Source organism: Apteryx mantelli, chromosome 25 (genome assembly GCF_036417845.1).
Source record: "Apteryx mantelli isolate bAptMan1 chromosome 25, bAptMan1.hap1, whole genome shotgun sequence".
NCBI lineage: Eukaryota > Metazoa > Chordata > Aves > Apterygiformes > Apterygidae > Apteryx > Apteryx mantelli.
The window spans coordinates 8,470,307-8,486,616 of record NC_090002.1 but is presented as its reverse complement, the minus strand read 5'-3'; the positions used below and the strand labels follow the sequence as shown (position 1 = coordinate 8,486,616).

General features: G+C 59.1%; 1 protein-coding gene across 1 annotated transcript in view; it reads left to right on the top strand.

Moving 5' to 3' along the window:
* LRRN2 (leucine rich repeat neuronal 2) overlaps nt 1-16,040 on the top strand; it is a 32,487-nt gene extending 16,447 nt beyond the window's left edge. The window contains exon 2 of the mRNA XM_067310817.1: nt 12,712-16,040. Coding sequence (XP_067166918.1) covers nt 12,984-15,158 — 2,175 coding nt within the window. The 5' untranslated portion in view covers nt 12,712-12,983 and the 3' untranslated portion in view covers nt 15,159-16,040. The remainder of the gene's footprint in view (nt 1-12,711) is intronic.
* The last annotated feature ends 270 nt before the right edge of the window (nt 16,041-16,310 follow it).

Below are 16,310 nucleotides of genomic sequence, written 5' to 3'. Positions count from 1 at the left end.
GGGGAGAGCCCCAAACCCACATCCACCCCCCCTAAACCCGGGGGTTATTGCACAGGGAGCTGAGCTCTAGCCATCTCTGCTCTCCTTCGGGCGCAGTCTGCTTCAAAACCACGGTTATCCCTGTAGCTGTGCGGGGTGAGGAAAGCGCTAGCAAGCTTCATCCCTCGGAGCACGCCGTGATCTCAGACCGGATTCAGGGAAGTATTTGCTCTCTTTATCCTGCGCTCCACCTCTGCCCCGATGCATCACGCGCTGAGGGCTGTACCGTCCTCTCGTGCTCGGTTTTCCCTTCGGTGCAGCAGCGCTGGCCCTGCTGCGGAGACGATGCTGCATTTCCTAGTGCTGAGACACCGGATTTCACTCTGCGTGGCAAAAACTGCGTTCCTAAATATACCCGAGACACTTGCGTGGGTGGCAAACCCCACCTGGACGTGTCCCGGCCTGGCGCAGCTCCTTGGGGGCTCAGCACCCTTCCTCAGCCTGGGGTGCCGCCACGCCGTAGCGGTTCCCATAGCCTTCCCTTGTATTTCTGTGGTGCTTGGCTGCATGAAAAATATGGCTTTTGGACGTCCCGCGTCCTCTCGCTGTGTGCCCGCTGCACGAGTCCCCTCGCCAGCCCCCGGCCCATTTCGGGAGCCCCGGCCGGCTCCGGCGTTGCCAGCCCTGGGGCAGCACCGGGGACCGGGTCGTCTCCTTGGAGGTGGCCGGGGCTCGCGGCCGCTAGCGGCTCTGCGGGAGCATCGAGGCTGCTTTGCCTCGAGCCTTGGGACGAGGGGAGACCCAAAACCCGGCACGCGGCCGGGAGGGCGAACGTCAACGGGGCCGAGCTGCAGGGGAGGGGTGGAGGAGCCAAAAGGCGCTGCCACCCGAGGCAGCAGATGCGGCGTTTCAGCATCATGGTGCTGCCAGAGGGCAGGGTCCGGCCGTGGGCTCCGGGTGCTCTCGCGGGTGTCCCCTCGACCGGGTCGGCAAAGGGGAAGGAGCTGGGCTGGCCACGATGAGCTGTGTCCGGGCTGGGAGCCGCCTTTCTGCATCCCCGAATCTGCATCCTTTGTTTGCTCTCATTAACGCGCCCGCGAAGTGCCTGATGTGTGAAATATCCTTCTGATTAGCTGGAATTGATGGGGCCGTCTGGGACTCGTGGCTGCTCCGCTTTCCAGGCTCGGGCTCTCCAAACAAGCTGGCGTTTCTCTTGCTCGGCTTCTGGTGTGCTGCGGCCCAGGCGCTCGGCATTCGCTCTGAGCTGGTGCCCCTCATCCCCGAAAGCGGGAGCGGGGTAGACCCTGGGGTGCAGCCACCCGTGCAGTGCCGAAAACGTCCCCGCCTGGAGAGGAGCTCAGCAGCTCTGGGAAAGTTGGGTGGGAAGTTGCAGCAGTGAGATCGACCCAACACAGTGCCTTGGCCCGCAGGGAATCTCTGTCTCCCTCCTTTTTCCCCCTCTTTTCCCACCATTTCTCTCCAGGTTCATTTTCACCCTCTTTTCCTCCTGTGGCCCGAAAGTATTAGCACAAAAAGCAATTGGTAGGCACCAGCGAGGCAGCCGGCTCCGTTCCTGCGGGCTTCACCCCCTTGCAGAAGGTTCCCAAGCAATATTAAACCTTGGCTTTGCAGCCAGCCTGGCCGAGATTAAATTCACCCGCATGGACAGGCTTCCTCCTCCTCCTCCTCCTCCTGCTGTGGGAGCATGAAACCTGCCTCTCGCACGGCCCGGGAAAAGATCCGCATCGCCACCGGGCTCGGGGACCCGGTTCTGCCCTCTCCCGCCGGCCCCGGTGCCAGCTCCATGGCAAGCTCATTAGGAAAGACCTGGAGGTGTTTTCTAGGCAGTTCAGGATCTCACCTGAATTGTTTAGCAGGCCGCTCTCCCGCGCGGCGGGGAGGCGAGCGGAGGGATCTCATTACAGGGCCGGGGCTGGTTGTCTCCCGGCCGCGGCGCGGCGGTAGCAGGGCCGGGCTGTGCCTGCGGTGCGGCTGCCTGCTCCCTCGCAAGGCACGTGCGAGCCGTTTCGGGGAGGGGAGCCAGGCTGGCACCGGCTCCCAGCGCCTCCATCCCTGCCGTGCACCGGGCGGAGAGGGACCTGCGCGTTGCTGATCGGGGTGTGCATTGCCGGTCAGGGTGCATGTTGCTGGTCGGGGTGTGCATTGCTGATCAGGGTGTGCATTGCCGGTCGGGGTGCACGTTGCTGGTCGGGGTGTGCATTGCTGGTCGGGGTGTGCATTGCCGGTCAGGGTGTGCATTGCCGGTTGGGGTGTGCATTGCTGGTCAGGGTGTGCGTTGCTGGCTGGGGTGTGCATTGCTGGTCAGGGTGTGCGTTGCTGGCTGGGGTGTGCATTGCCGGTCAGGGTGTGCGTTGCTGGTCGGGGTGTGCATTGCCGGTCAGGGTGTGCATTGCCGGTCGGGGTGTGCATTGCCGGTCAGGGTGTGCGTTGCTGGTCGGGGTGTGCACCCCGTTTGCAGCCCTGTGTGAGCTGCCCAGCCGAAGGGGGAGCAATGCACCGAAACAAGCTCCCCGGGGACCCCAGAGGCCCGTACGCGGCTCAGCAGGATACGTCCCTGTCCCCTTCGGCAGGGGTGATGCAGGCACCGGGTGCAGCCTGGCAGAGGCTCCTCCGTTCCGCTCGCCTTCCCCCCACTGGTGTGCGGGGCAGGCAGGCTTGCACCTCCCCGCACCCCGCTCGGAAACCCAGCCGCATTTCCAGGAGCGGGAAGGATCGGCACTGCCGACAGATGTGCGGGGAGTTTGATCCGCCACCCGCGCAAGCGGCCGGCTGCCAAATCCGTCTTTGGTTTCACTGCCAGCATTATCATAACGAGTGCCGGCTGCGGGTCAGAGGGACCCACTCCGCAGGGGTCGCTTCGGAGCTGGAAGGATGGGAACTGAGCCCGGCGGAGAGGAAGGCAGAGGCTTTTTGACGAGCTCAGGACGCGGCAGCCAGGAAGCCTGGCTCGCATCCTGGCCGCTGCCCTGGGCGCTGAGGATTTGGGAACGCAGCTCCGCGCAGCTCCCCAGGAGCACCGAAACCACGGCTCTGCGCGCCCGCGACTCCGAGCTTTGCCAATCGCAGACAGCGTCTGCGAAAGCCTCTGGGCGATCAAGGAGCCGGATGCCATTTGAAACCACGCGCTAGGCTGTGAGAGGCCCGGCGACGGCTTTTGCACCGTGAAGGGCTCTAAATTAGCTGTTGCCACTCAGGAAGGAAGACGCTGGAGAGAGCTCGCTGCAAGCAGCGGCAGCGCAGCAACAGTCGGAAAGGGCAAACGGCGCGTGGGGGGTCATTGGGAAACGAATAAAGCAGCAGACCAAAGCCACGGATGCGCCGGCGGATGGAGCAGCGCCCGCAGCCTCCCTTGGGAGGGCAGGAAGGGGTCCGGGCAGGGGAGCAGCGAGGCCCCCGTAGGAGAAGCAGGACGGACTAGGACTCTTCAGGCTGTAGGAGAGATGTTGGGGCGGGAAGGAGATAGTTGCTTGTAAAATTATGAATGGCGTGGGAAGGATTATTCACTCTTCCTTACGGTACGGTGATGCCGCGGCGCAGGGAATCGGGGCGCCAGGCCTCCAGCGGGCGAGGGGAAATACTTCTCGAAGCGTGGCGGCAAGCGCGGCGGTCCCGAGGAAGGGATCCGATCGCAGGTGCGGACGTGGGCCGTGCCGCACGCGGGGGGCTCGGTTCCTCCCGCAGCCCGGTGTCTCGCTGCACGAGATGCGGGGCTCAACCGGGGGAAAAAACAACCAGAAATGTCAGCAAAATAGGGGTTTTCAAGGCAAACGTGGTGCCATCCAGGTGCGAACGCCGGCTCGGAGCCCGGCCAGCCCCATCCGGCGCTTTCACATCCTCCTGGCGCCGCCTTAGCCGGGTCCGGTCCCCGTGCGGCAGAGATGCCGTCGGTGGGCAACGACCCGGCGTTGCGGCAGGGGGGCTCGCACCGGCCCGTGCCGGGGATTTTTCTTTCCTCGCCTCCGTGCCGCCTTGCCGTGCTCCCTGGTTTTGTTTGTTTGGGTTTAAAACCGGGGAGAGGATGGGGCGGGAGCATCCTACCACCCCTCGAAGCAGACAGCAGAGGCGCAGCGCTGCATAATACGCTGGAATTTAATAATAATAATAATAAAAAAAAAAGCCTCAAACAGACAAAGTTTTTCCTTTGCCAGCTGCTTAATTAAATTGCCTAATGCTGTTTGCGATCACAGCACAAACTCCTGTGTTTAAAGAGCAGCGCGTTGCCATGGCACTAACCCAGCGCCTGGCGCGGGGCTGTGACAAGGCATACAGATTAGGGAGGCTCGCGCGGTGCAGGGGAGCCGTTGCCACGCTACAGGGGAGACTCAGCGCGGGCTCGCTTTTCTCGGTTTCGGGGTTTTTTTTATATATATATATTATTTATTATTATTTATTTTCACCAGGGCTGCAAACTCCCTGCCAAGATTTGTGGCAGGATCATCTTCGCTTTGAACGGAGCAGCTGCTTTCCCACCCGAGGGCCTCCGAGCCGCTTGCTCGGAGCCGCGAGCTTCGCGGCGGCAGTGCCGAAACATCCCGGGTTTGACAGGAGGGAGGGAGAGGATGTATTTGGTTTGCAAGGGGATCAGGCGCTCGCTGTTGCCGTCGCCTTGCACGCCAGGTTTGTAAGCACCTTGGAACAGCAAGCCCGAACTGTTTGCCACGGTTGCAGTGTGGGGCTGAGCTGGGAACTGAATCCTGACCCTCAAATCCAGGGTTGAACCTGGAAATGTATTTGCACTGGGAAGGGACGTCTTCCGTTAGCAATGGGAGTGAATTAAAGCTTAGGACGCAGGCGACCTGCGGCGTCCCCTCCTCCGAGGCGTCCGGCCGCGGCCCGGGGCAGGTTATCGCATGCAGCCAGCTCAGCGGTGCAGTGCAGCGCCCGGCGCCCGCCCCGGGCTGGCTCGGTGCTGGGACCCTTCATCCCTCCATCCCGCGAGCAATCAGCCGCTCCAGGTAGTCCGTACGCTGGAAAAACCCTTTCGGTAGCATATATGATGTTTGAAGGATGTATTTGTTTTTCTTGGTGCCCAAGGAGTTATGTCTCCACATCACCCCTGCCACCATAAGCCCAGAGAACGACTTGACCTCCACGGCTTAATTGAGATTTAATAAGTCGGTTATTGTATGTTAAGCAGGAGATCATTAAAAACATTTATTCAAGATTAGCTATCTAGTAGATACCATTAGTAGCCCAGCTCTGTAAGCGGCCGATCCGGAACACATGCAGTTTAACGATCCCTCGGGATGTGTTTACCGTACCGTGACCACGCTTTTCGATCTCCGTTCAGGATGGCCCCAGCGTGTCCGTTGCGCAGCCCGTTCCGCCTGCGCAGGGCCGGCTCCGGCCAGCACCGCGCTGTCCTGCGGAGCCACCGGCTGCCGGTGGCCGAGGGCGGCGGGCAATCGGCCCGGGGGCACCGGGCTTCACTGCGGCTGCCAGCCCCCCGCCTGGAAGCGCCGCAGCCGATCCGGCTGGTCGGGAAAAGCCCTGCAGAATTCGGTGCAGCATCCCCTGCAAGATAAAGAAATGATGTAGGGGCGTTTCAGAGAATGGCAGAGCACCTTATTTCAAAGGGTTTGCAAGTAATTGATGCAGACTCCTATTTAATTCCTGCTGGTTTCATTGCTAATCAATGCTGCGGAAGCGTTTACGCGAAGGTTTAAACAGGGAGAAGTGACCCCAGCGCTAGGGAGGGACCCGCGTGCGCCGCGCCGCCGAGGCTTGGCGGCCGCGCCGGGACGTCCACGGCAAGGCGAGCTACGAGCAGGGGGAAACGGGCAGGAAAATCCGATGGCTCGGCCTGAGATCGGGGTAAAGCGTGACATCAGTCAGCCCCTTGGTCTATGGATGCTATATGGCCGTGCCTATAGGTGCAGCCGGCGTGGGGGGGGGGGCGATGCTCCCCCAGCATCTGGCTGCCGCTTCTCCTGGGGCTTTGCCGGGAGCTGCCGGGGCTGCCGAAGGCGGGCGAAGGCTTAGCGACAGCAGGGACGCGTCTAGGAAGGACCGCGAGGCGTCGGGAGAGACGTCCCCGACACAGGCCGCTGCGCGCGCTCGTTGCTTAGAGCTGTCACCCGGGCAAGGCGGGGGCTTGGCAGGAGCCTGCAGCCCTCGGGGGGGGGGAGGCATCTCCCCGGGGCCGCGGCAGCCGGCGAGGGGGCCCGGCCGAGCCGGCGGGTTGAAGCGGGATAACGGGCGGATGCCTGCGCCGGCAGCGCCTCTGCAAAAGGTGCTGCCCAGCCGCGCCGCGGGAAAGCCACCGGCCCGTCTCGCTGCAGTGAGGGAAGGGAAGGGAAGGGAAGGGAAGGGAAGGGAAGGGAAGGGAAGGGAAGGGAAGGGAAGGGGCGAGCCTGGGACTCAGCTGCAGCCATTTATCTCCCGCTGCCGGGCTATTAGACAGATGACAGAGGGAGAGAGGCAGCCGGTGCAAGCACTGAGACCAAGGCTCCTTCCACTTGGTGATTTATCTCCCGGCTTCATCCAGCAAACTTGCTGATGAAAAGACTCTTCCCTTCTCTGTGCCTCATCAATTCTCATTCTCAGTGCTTTTCTCTCTCTCTCTTTTTTTTTTCCCCCCCCAGGCTTCTGCCTGCTCTCGGGTAGCTGCGCTCGGCCCCTCTGCCCCTGCTCCGCGGCTCCCTTTCCCTCCTGCTCCCTCCGGCTCGCTCAGCCTCTTGTACTGCTTCTCCGTTCGCCTCTTTGCTCCTTTTTTACTCCTTCTCTTCATCTCTGGTCCTTCCCTGCTTTCTTTATCTCGTAGTCTGCCTCCTTATCGCTTCCTCATCCCCTCCATCATCGTTTCTTGGCTGCCTTCCCCTGTGCCTGATGGGGATGGATGGAGACGGGCACGATTCCTCAAGCCCTGGAAAAACCCCAGGTTAGGTCAAACTCAGGCCGGGAAGGTCCGAGGCCAGGTTTACCCGGTCCCTTCTGGCCGTGGCCCAGCCCTCGCTCGCAGCCTTTGCCGCGACGCAGGTGCCTGGACGGCACCGTTTCGGGTGCAAATAAATGCACCTCCCATTTTGCGCCTGCCGCTGGTGCCAGGCACAAACCGGAGGGTCGCCGGGAGGATCCGGCTCTTCGTCTGCACAGGGGGAAGCGGAGGCAAGACGGCGATTTCACTGACTGCACGAACCTCTTGGAGCCGGACGGGCATCCTCTCTTTCCTGGAGGTGGAGAGGGAGCAGCCTGCTGTCCGGGGGCTTTTCCCGCATCCCTGCATCTCCTAGCACTGAGTCTGATCAAAGTGCTGCCGCAAAGCAAACAGTAAATCAGCAGGTGTCTCGGCAGCCAGCTCGGACCCCGAATCCCGAAACTGCTGCAGCCGCTGGGTGCTGTGCGCTAGCTCCCGGCGGAGGCAGCTCCTGGCGGATGCAGCTCCTGGCGGAAGCTCGCAAGCCTGGAGCAGGCACTGCTGATCTCTCGCTTCCCAGGTCTGAGCAGGCTGAGCCCTGCTGGCGGCATGGGAGGAACAAGAGCCGTTGGCCCCCGGGAATCCCTCCTGGGGAACCGGCTTCCTCAGGGTCTGCCAGCGCCGTTAACACCGCACGGTCCCGCCGGCTCGGCCCCGGAGCGCTCAAGGTCAAGGAAGTGCATTCGCGTATTTTTTTGGCAAATGGAGCACTAAAACTGGCCGTGTGGTGCATTTAATTACGTGGCTGATGGGAGGTATAAAGCTGCAAGAGGCAGGAGGGAGAGCAGGATTAGCAGGGGTGCTTCTTGCCCTTTTTCTTTTCAGCTGGCCACCCAGCTAATGCCTTTCTCCCTCTTCCCGGCAGAGGCCTTTGGAGCCAGCCTGCGGGGTTATTGCCCCAACCACCTCTGGTTTAGTCCTGACCGAAGGCGTAAGGGAGCTCCAGCTTCTTTGCAATCACAGCTTGCAGCAGGGAAGCATGCCCGAGGGTGCATGCCCAACCTGGGCAGAGGCAAGCGGCATCCCAGGGCGGCGCGGGGAGCCGGCTCGGTCCCGCAGCGCCCGGCGGGAGCCGTGCAAGCAAATGCAGCTTCAACAGGGGGAAAAATAAGGAAGAAACTAGGTTGCTTCCCTTCTTGTCCCAGAGCACCGCAACAAACCTTCCCATTGCCCCGGCTCTGCATTTCTCAGGAAAAACAAACTCTGGGCAGAAACGTGGCCCAGCTCCCTGCTGTGGCTCCCGCCATGCGGAAGCCCACGCCAAGGAAGAGCCTGGAATAGCAGGAGGCGCCGACACCACACTCCTGACCTCTGCCGTGGGAAACCCGCCGGCAGCCCGCAGCCTCCCCTCCTCTTCTTGCTGCCGCCCCTTCGCTCGCCCCCAGCGCCGCAGCTGGCTTGGCGGAAAGTCTCCAGTTATCCTGGGCAACGTCTTCCCACCGCCGGTAAATCTGTCTGTCTCGGAGAGGAGATGAAATCCGGGCTCCTTGGGAGAGACCGCTTAGCCTTATAACCTCCGCCGCTTCCCCAGCCTGATCTCTCTGTTTGTCAGCCTCCAGTCCCGGTTCCCTGCGCTTTGCAGCGCCGCGCTGTGCCCCGGCTCCGCTCGGAGTCACGGCTCGGCTCGTGCCTTGCCGGGCACATCCATTCCTTTGCTGCCGCCGCGGCACCTCGGTCGGACGGGGCGGGTGGGGGGCCGGGGGGGGTTGGGGACGCGGGGCTGCTTCCCGGGCGGGAAGGCACGCGGACGCCTGCCCTGGCGGCTGGCGCTCCTGGGTCGGAGGCGCTCCCGCCTCCGCAGCCCCTCTTTGGTGCAATGCAATAAAAGCCTAAATGAGTTTGCATGCTACCTACAGGCTTCCTAATTAAGAAATAATGAGGCAGACTTCACCGTCGCTTGTGCGACAGATGAAAGACGACCAGCAAGCTCCCTGCCCTCGCCCGCCCCTTTCTCTCCGCGCGTTTTGGTCGAGCTGCGGGAATTTGCCGTGCGGGTCCCCGGGGTGTCGCTGCCGTCGCGGGGAGCAGGGCCCCTAAGGCAGATGCGGGGCCCGGGTGCGCGGCGCCCGCCCCCCTGCATGCACCCACCCGAGAGGATCCCGCGTGCACGCGAAACCCCCCAGCAGGTGGACAGAGGTTGGATAAAATACTCCGCGGGGAGCAGCCCCGCGGGAGGCCGCCGAGGAGCGTTTCTCGGCAGGCGTGCCGGCGCGTGCGGTGCCGGCGCGGGGTGCTCGCTCCCTCCGTCCCTCTCCTTCCTCTTCGCGGCGGTTTCCTCCTCTCCGACAGCTTCTTGCCCTGTCTGCGCTGCCCTGCTGAGCGCAGCGAGAGTGGGACAGCGCGAGCTCCCCGCTCCCTTCCCCGGTGCTTTGCTGATGAGTTTTGGGCACTCGGTAGCCTGCCGCCGCGGGCTGCGTTTGCAGACGGAGTCGGCAGAACCCCCCCGTTCAGTCTGCTCGTTTGAAACCGTGAAGCATGAAGTTTAGCACCCAGGGTTTCCAAAAAATTACATTTTTCTATAAGCACCAGTCCTATTACTTGTACAAACACCTGGCTTGTTACAGCATAATCTTGCATGCAAGACTCTCTGCGGCCATCAGTTCTGCAACCCGGTCCCACACTGGGCAAAAGTGATAAAACCCCGTGCTGAACATGAAGCCTATAAAGATATCACCAGAAAGCAGAGCTAGTGAGTCTTTCCTATAAAAATGGAGTTAGAGCCAAGGTACTTTTTCTGGGCCCTTTTTCACAGCCTTAAGGAAATGAAAAAATATTCCTCCATATTATTTTTTTAAGGAGAGAAGATTCTGTAATATTTTAATGGCCAGAGAGATTTATAGGCACAGAAATGCCTGTGCACTTAAAAAGAAAGATGAGGGTCCATCAGAAGGATGCAGAAATCAATATAGCCTTCCTCTTCTTTAATGCTGTTTCTCCGGGAGACGGTTTAAAGACCAATGCCCTCGTAGCAGGCAAGAGAGGAAGTGTGCAGGATCAATTCTGGTGCAAGGCCTGGATGCGTCAATGCTGAATAAACTTTGGTTGGAAGCCTTTATGGGGAGAACAGGGGAGTGATAAAATACAGCAGCTTGTAGACAAACTTTCTTTTCCCACTCCGGCTGCTTTGTGATGTTTTTCCTGCTGCGGGAGAGTCTTTTAAGGTGGAGGAAAGCTTTGGGGCTGAGTTCGAGTTGTATCAGCACAGGTCAGAAGAGCTGTAGCAAATCAAAAATCAAAGGCAGCTTGGAGGTTGGCTCCAGCATCCTCTGACCAGAGGGACGTGGAGGGACAGCGTGGCTCTGCTCCCTCGCCGTGGCTGCTGCCCAGCCCGAGCCCGGGGCTCTCGCGCTCCCGCTGTGGCTCTGTGCGCCTGGGAAAGCAGCAGCGACCAACCTCAAACCCATCTTCTCCAGCAAGGGACCAAGCCAAGCCTGCACCCAGCAGAGAGAGGGTTAATTGGGATTTCTGCCTTCACCCAGGAGCCACTGATGAGCCCAATTAAGGTTTATTGCTCCCAGGCAGTTGCTTGCCCTTAGCTTTAAAAGCAGCTGCAGGGCTAAGGCTGCCTGGCTTTGCCTTGCAGGGATGTGGGGGCAGAGGTCTGTGAGGCTGCTCTCTGGAGGGTTTCTCTCCATCTTCTGTCTCTCTCCTCCTGCTGCTGCTTTGCTGAGATGAGAGCTGCTTAGAGATCCTCAAAGAAGGCAGGGGCCAGGGGGACCTGGGCTGTGGGAGAAGCTTGGCAGGATGAGATTTTCTGTGCTCAAGGAGCCTAGCTGTGAGTGCTCGCTGCAGACCAGCTGGGCTCCCTGCGCTGCTTTGGGTGGGACAGGGGGGCAGCAGGTAGCCAGGGCTGACTGTGGGAAAGCTCATCCTCTAGAGTTAGCGAATTTAACCTAATGGAGAAGCTAAAGAGGAAGGCAGAGGGGAGGAATCACAGACCAGTCTCTGATTTGTGAGGTCTGGAGACGTTTCAGCTTTACCGAGTCCTTGTGCTGCTCTGGGTGCTGCAGCCCTGCTGTGCTGGGGGCTCTGTGTGCACCCTTCTGCTTTTTTCTTAAAAGCTTGTTTTTCTGTTTGCCATCAGCTTTCTGGGCCACCTGCTTCCTCAGTGTCTGCTATTTTAAACCTTGAGGTCTAAGTTTGCTCGGGGGCAGGTGTATGGGGGTTTTCAGATCCTTCTGATAGCGGCTGTGATCATAGTAGCCCTTAGCACAGGAAAAACCTGGTGGTGGCTGCAATAATCAGAAGCCTTATCAGAAAATGGGAATCTGTGTTTGGAGAGAGAGGAAAAGTACAGCTAGCCTGGCTGATTGCAAGGGGCAAATTCAAAGGAAAACGAGCTTTAGTTTCTGTTACTGCTTGACTAGTGCTCACGCTAAAAAGGATGAGATTGATCTGTGTGGGGCTGCAGATAATCTATTCCCTGTCTAAAGCAAACGGGAACTGAAGACTGTAAAACCTTCACCTGGATTTACTAACCCCGTGAGGTGCTCGTGTGCAGGGGAGGAGCGTGTGGGCTGGGCTGCATCTGCTCCAGTGTGGAGCTGCATGAAGCTTGGGAAGCTGTTACAAATGCAGGGGCAGTAAATGCAGATCCTGGGGAAAAAAAGCTCATGCCAGGGGCTATCTGTTCTCCCTCCTGCCTGCCAGCAAGGGGCTGGGGTCTGGCTGGCATGGTAGCTCTTAGCCCACTGTCCCTGTGCTCGTGATCCCTGTGTTGCAGCGCAGTCGCAGAGCAGTTGGTTGTGTGTTTATACACGTTGATAAGATCCCTCTGTCTTCTTTACTCCAGGCTACACAGTCCCAGCTCTCTCAGCCTTTCCTCGCATGAGAGATGCTCCAGTACCTTAATCATTCTGGTAGCCCTTCGCTGGACTTGTTCCAGTAGCTCTGGGTCTCTCTTATACTGGGGAGCCAGTATAAGCCAGTATAACCTGGACATGGCACTCCAGGTGTGGCCTCACCAGGGCTGGCTGGAGGGGAAGGATCACCTCCCTGGACCTACTGGCAATGCAACCCAGGATACCATTGGCCTTCTTGGGCACATGGGTGGCTCATGGTCAACTTGCCCATGCGGACCCCCAGGTCTTTCTCTGCAGAGCTGCTCTCCAGCAAGTCAGCTCCCAGCCTGTCCCGGTGCATGGAGCCCCATGGAGCAGGACTCTGCACTTTCTTTTCTTGAACTTCATGAGTTCTGAGAGCCTGGGGGAGCCGTGCTGGAGCATGGCCCTTCCTCACCTGGCACAGGACGCAGCAGAGCAGGGACAAGCTGTTGAGCGAGGCTGGCCCAAGGGCCCTGGAGCTGCTAGTGGCTCTCTGCAGAGCAGCCTGCTCTCCCTGGTGGGCTGTCAGAGCTGCCCCAGCTCTCCTGGCCCCACGCTCTATGGGGGAGCAAATAATAGCAAATAGGCCCTCCGGCTCCACGGTTGGACCAGAGCCATGGCCAGCACTGTGGCCAAAAAAGCTGTGCCAAAATCCTGCAAGAGGCATCTTGGAGGTGGTCTGCCTGCAGGGGCATTTCTTCCTTGTCTCACTCAATGGCTATAGGGAGCAAGGGTTGGGATAACACCCAAAAAACTCTTGGGCTGGGAGGGAACATTTAATGCTATGAGTATAAAACATTAAATGGACACATTAGAGTCTGCCACAGGGCCAGGCAGGGCGCTGGAGCTCCCGTGTGCGGGGCTCTGATTGCCTCAGCAGCCCTCCCTGTGCTCATTTATTCTCTCCAACATGCTTGTTTGCCACGTGCACGAGGTCTCCTCTAACACAGCTTGTTGTCTGGCCTCTTTCAGGAATGACCTTGAAGAGCAACCTGAAAAATGCAGCAAAGTGCAAAAATGAATCATTTGGGGAGGAAAAAAAGGAGAAGTTCTGATTAAAGGAGCAACAAGCCTCTGTCTGGCATATTATGACTCCTTCAGCAGGGAGGGCCAGGCAGGGCAGCTGTCAGCGGGGGCCATAGCACTGCTGGGAGCAGGGACTGCATGGTGCACAGGGTTTGCCTGGGAGATCTTTTCCTGTGGACGTCATTTCCACCCTGCTGCCACTCAGTGCCCTGTTCTCGATGTGCCCCATGAACGTTTCCTGCCTGGAGGGAAGCCAGTCTTTCCGGTTGAAAATGAGACGCTTCCAAATCAGCTTGCTTCTCCTCTGTGTGGTAGCTGCCACCGCCATCCCCACTGTGCCCTGGAAGGTCAAATGCCCGCTGCAGTGCGTCTGCCAGATCAGGCCGTGGTACACTCCCCGCTCTGTGTACCGGGAGGCTGCCACGGTGGACTGCAATGACTTGTTCATCTCCGCGGTGCCTGAAAACTTGCCGGAGGGGACGCAGACCCTGCTCTTGCAAAGCAACAACATTGCCAGGCTTGAGCAGAGCGAGCTGGACTATCTCAAAAACCTGTCAGAGCTGGACCTGTCGCAGAACAGTTTTTCTGACGTCTGGGACTTTGGCCTGAAGAACATGCCCCAGCTGCTCAGCCTGCACCTGGAGGAGAACCAGCTGGCCGAGCTGCCTGACAACAGTTTTCCCGGCCTGGGCAACCTCCAGGAGCTGTATCTGAACCACAATCAGCTATGCAGGATCTCTCCCCGGGCCTTCTCCGGCCTTGGCAGCCTGCTCCGGCTCCACCTCAACTCCAATCTGCTGAGAACGGTTGACAGCCGCTGGTTCCAGATGCTCCCCAACCTTGAGATCCTCATGATTGGAGGCAACAAGGTGGATGCTATCTTGGATATGAATTTCAGACCCCTGTCAAACTTGCGGAGCTTGGTCTTGGCTGGAATGAACCTGAGGGAGATCTCGGACTATGCGCTAGAAGGCCTGCAGAGCCTGGAGAGCCTTTCTTTCTATGACAACAAGCTTGTGAATGTCCCCAAGCGGGCGTTGCAGCAAGTTCCTGGCCTCAAGTTTCTAGATTTGAATAAAAACCCATTGCAGAGGGTTAAGCAAAGTGACTTCATGAACATGCTACACCTCAAAGAGCTGGGGCTTAACAACATGGAGGAGTTGGTTTCCATAGACAAATTTGCCTTGATCAACCTCCCTGAGCTGACCAAACTGGACATGACCAACAACCCCAAGCTGTCCTTTATCCACCCCAGCGCATTCCACCACCTTCCTCAAATGGAAACCCTCATGCTCAACAACAACGCCTTAAGTGCCTTGCATAAGCAGACGGTCGAGTCCCTGCCGAACCTGCAGGAGATCAGCATCCACAGCAACCCCATCCGCTGTGACTGCATCATCCGCTGGGTCAACAGCACTGAGAACCACATCCGCTTCATTGAACCCCAGTCTACCCTGTGCGCTGAGCCCCCAGACCTAAAGAGGAGGCATATCCGAGATGTCCCCTTCCGGGAGATGACGGACCGGTGCCTGCCTCTCATCTCTGCCAAGAGCTTCCCCTCCCATCTTGAGGTTGCAGACGGTGAGAATATCTCCTTGCACTGCCGAGCTCTGGCGGAGCCGGAACCGGAGATCTACTGGGTCACCCCTTCAGGTGTTAAGCTGATCCCCTATGTGGAAGATGGGCGGTACAAAGTGCATCCCGAAGGGACGCTGGAGATTCACAGGATCTCCGCTCAGGAGGCTGGGCTGTACACCTGCGTGGCTCACAACCTCCTTGGCGCAGACACCAAGAGCATCAGTGTGATGGTCAATAGCTCCTTCCCGCTCAGTGAGGACAGCCTGGAGCTGGTGGTGATGGAGGTTCAGACCTACCACATCCTGGTTGCCTGGAAGCCGCATCTCAACACCATCTCCTCTAACCTCACCTGGTCCAGCTTCTTGCTTAGCTCCAACTTGGACATGACCAATGTGGCCCGGATCCCTACAGGGACCCACATGTACAACATCACCCGGCTCCACCAGGACACTGAGTACTGGGCCTGCCTCCACGTGGCCTTTGTAGACTTGCAGACCAAGGTGGCTTGCGTGAACGCCAGGACTAAAGAGGCCAGCTACCGCTACAGGTTCCTGGAGGGCAGGCAGAGCATCCTGACAATGCTGGTCCTCTGCACTTTGCTGCTCTCCGCCAGCCTCGTAGGTCACTACGGCTTCGGCTCCTTTGGGGCAGAGCCCAGGAGCACCACGGATCTGCTCCCGCGCTGCAGGCCATGCAGCCCGGGTGCTTCCTCGGTGCGCGTGATCTACCCACCCTTCATCCAGCACTGGGGTCGGGGGCAGCACGGGGAGAAGCTCCTCACCGTGGAGGTGCAAGCGACCCCGCTGGACTCTTGAGTGCTGACGCATTGGAAGGGCCAATCGTGGGACAGTTCAGGGTGGGGGTGGGGGGGAAAAACTCTTTTTTTACCAAAAACAAAACAAACGGACAAAAAAAAAAGGAGGGATTTCAAGCAAACAAAAAAGGACTTGACTATCAAAGCAGCACGGCAGATGGGAAGAGCAGAGCCGGCTTGGGGCTTGCGGAACCCCTTCATAGCCCTGCCCTTGCCCGGGTCTCCGGCAGCGTCCGGACCTGCACGCGGCTCAGAGGTGCCGGCGGGGCCGGTGTCAGCGGCGCTCGTGCCCAGGAGGGGCACCGGGAGCGATGCCCTGAGCCGTCGAACAGCCATACGGATGATCAGCAGATCACCCCTTTCCCCACGGCACTGATACGACGCCCCAGCTGCGTCAGCTCCTTGCTGGACGGTCCCTGTTTTGGAAATAAAGGAAAAAGGCCTTTCCCTTTGGGATACATGTTCTGGGTTTGGGGGGGGGGGAGTTGGGTCTTTTTTTCCTTTTTGAGCAATCACAGATAATCAGCCCCAAACCCACCCCTAGCTCCCTTCCCGCCGCTCTGTCGTTTGCTCGCCCGCGATCGGCCAGAGGAAAGCGGAGGGGAAGGAGGCGACTCGGGCAAAAGAAATAAAAATGATCCTGACGACACATCTCTTAATTGGCTAGCGGCATCTCTGTAGAGCCGGCTGACTTCTGCCAGGAAGAGTCAGTTGGATCCCATATCCCACAAGTGTAATTTCAAGGCTATTTTGTAAACTTTTTGTGGATAATGTTACAAAAAAGAACAAAAAAAAAAAGGAAGAAAAGAGGGGAGAAAACAGGGGAGAAAAAGAGGGGGAGGACATTCTTGCTTTTCTGTTTTTGTAAAAAAAAAAAAAGAAAAAAAGAAGACAACTCCTTTGTACGCTGGTGTTGTAGCTGGAGGGCTCCATGGTAGAAAAGCCTTGCTTCAGAGGCGGGGGGGGGCGAGGGGGGGGCTTTGGTGCGCGAGGGGCTGCGAGAACAAAGCCGCCCGCGCCGCCGCCGCCGCTGCACTTCGCCCTCCGTGCGCAGCCCGACGCCCAACGCCGCTCGGCTCGGCGGATGAAAGGGAGGGTGCAGGGCGCGACGGCTCTTCTCCTGTGCCGTCCTCGCTTCCCGTTCTCTGCTAAG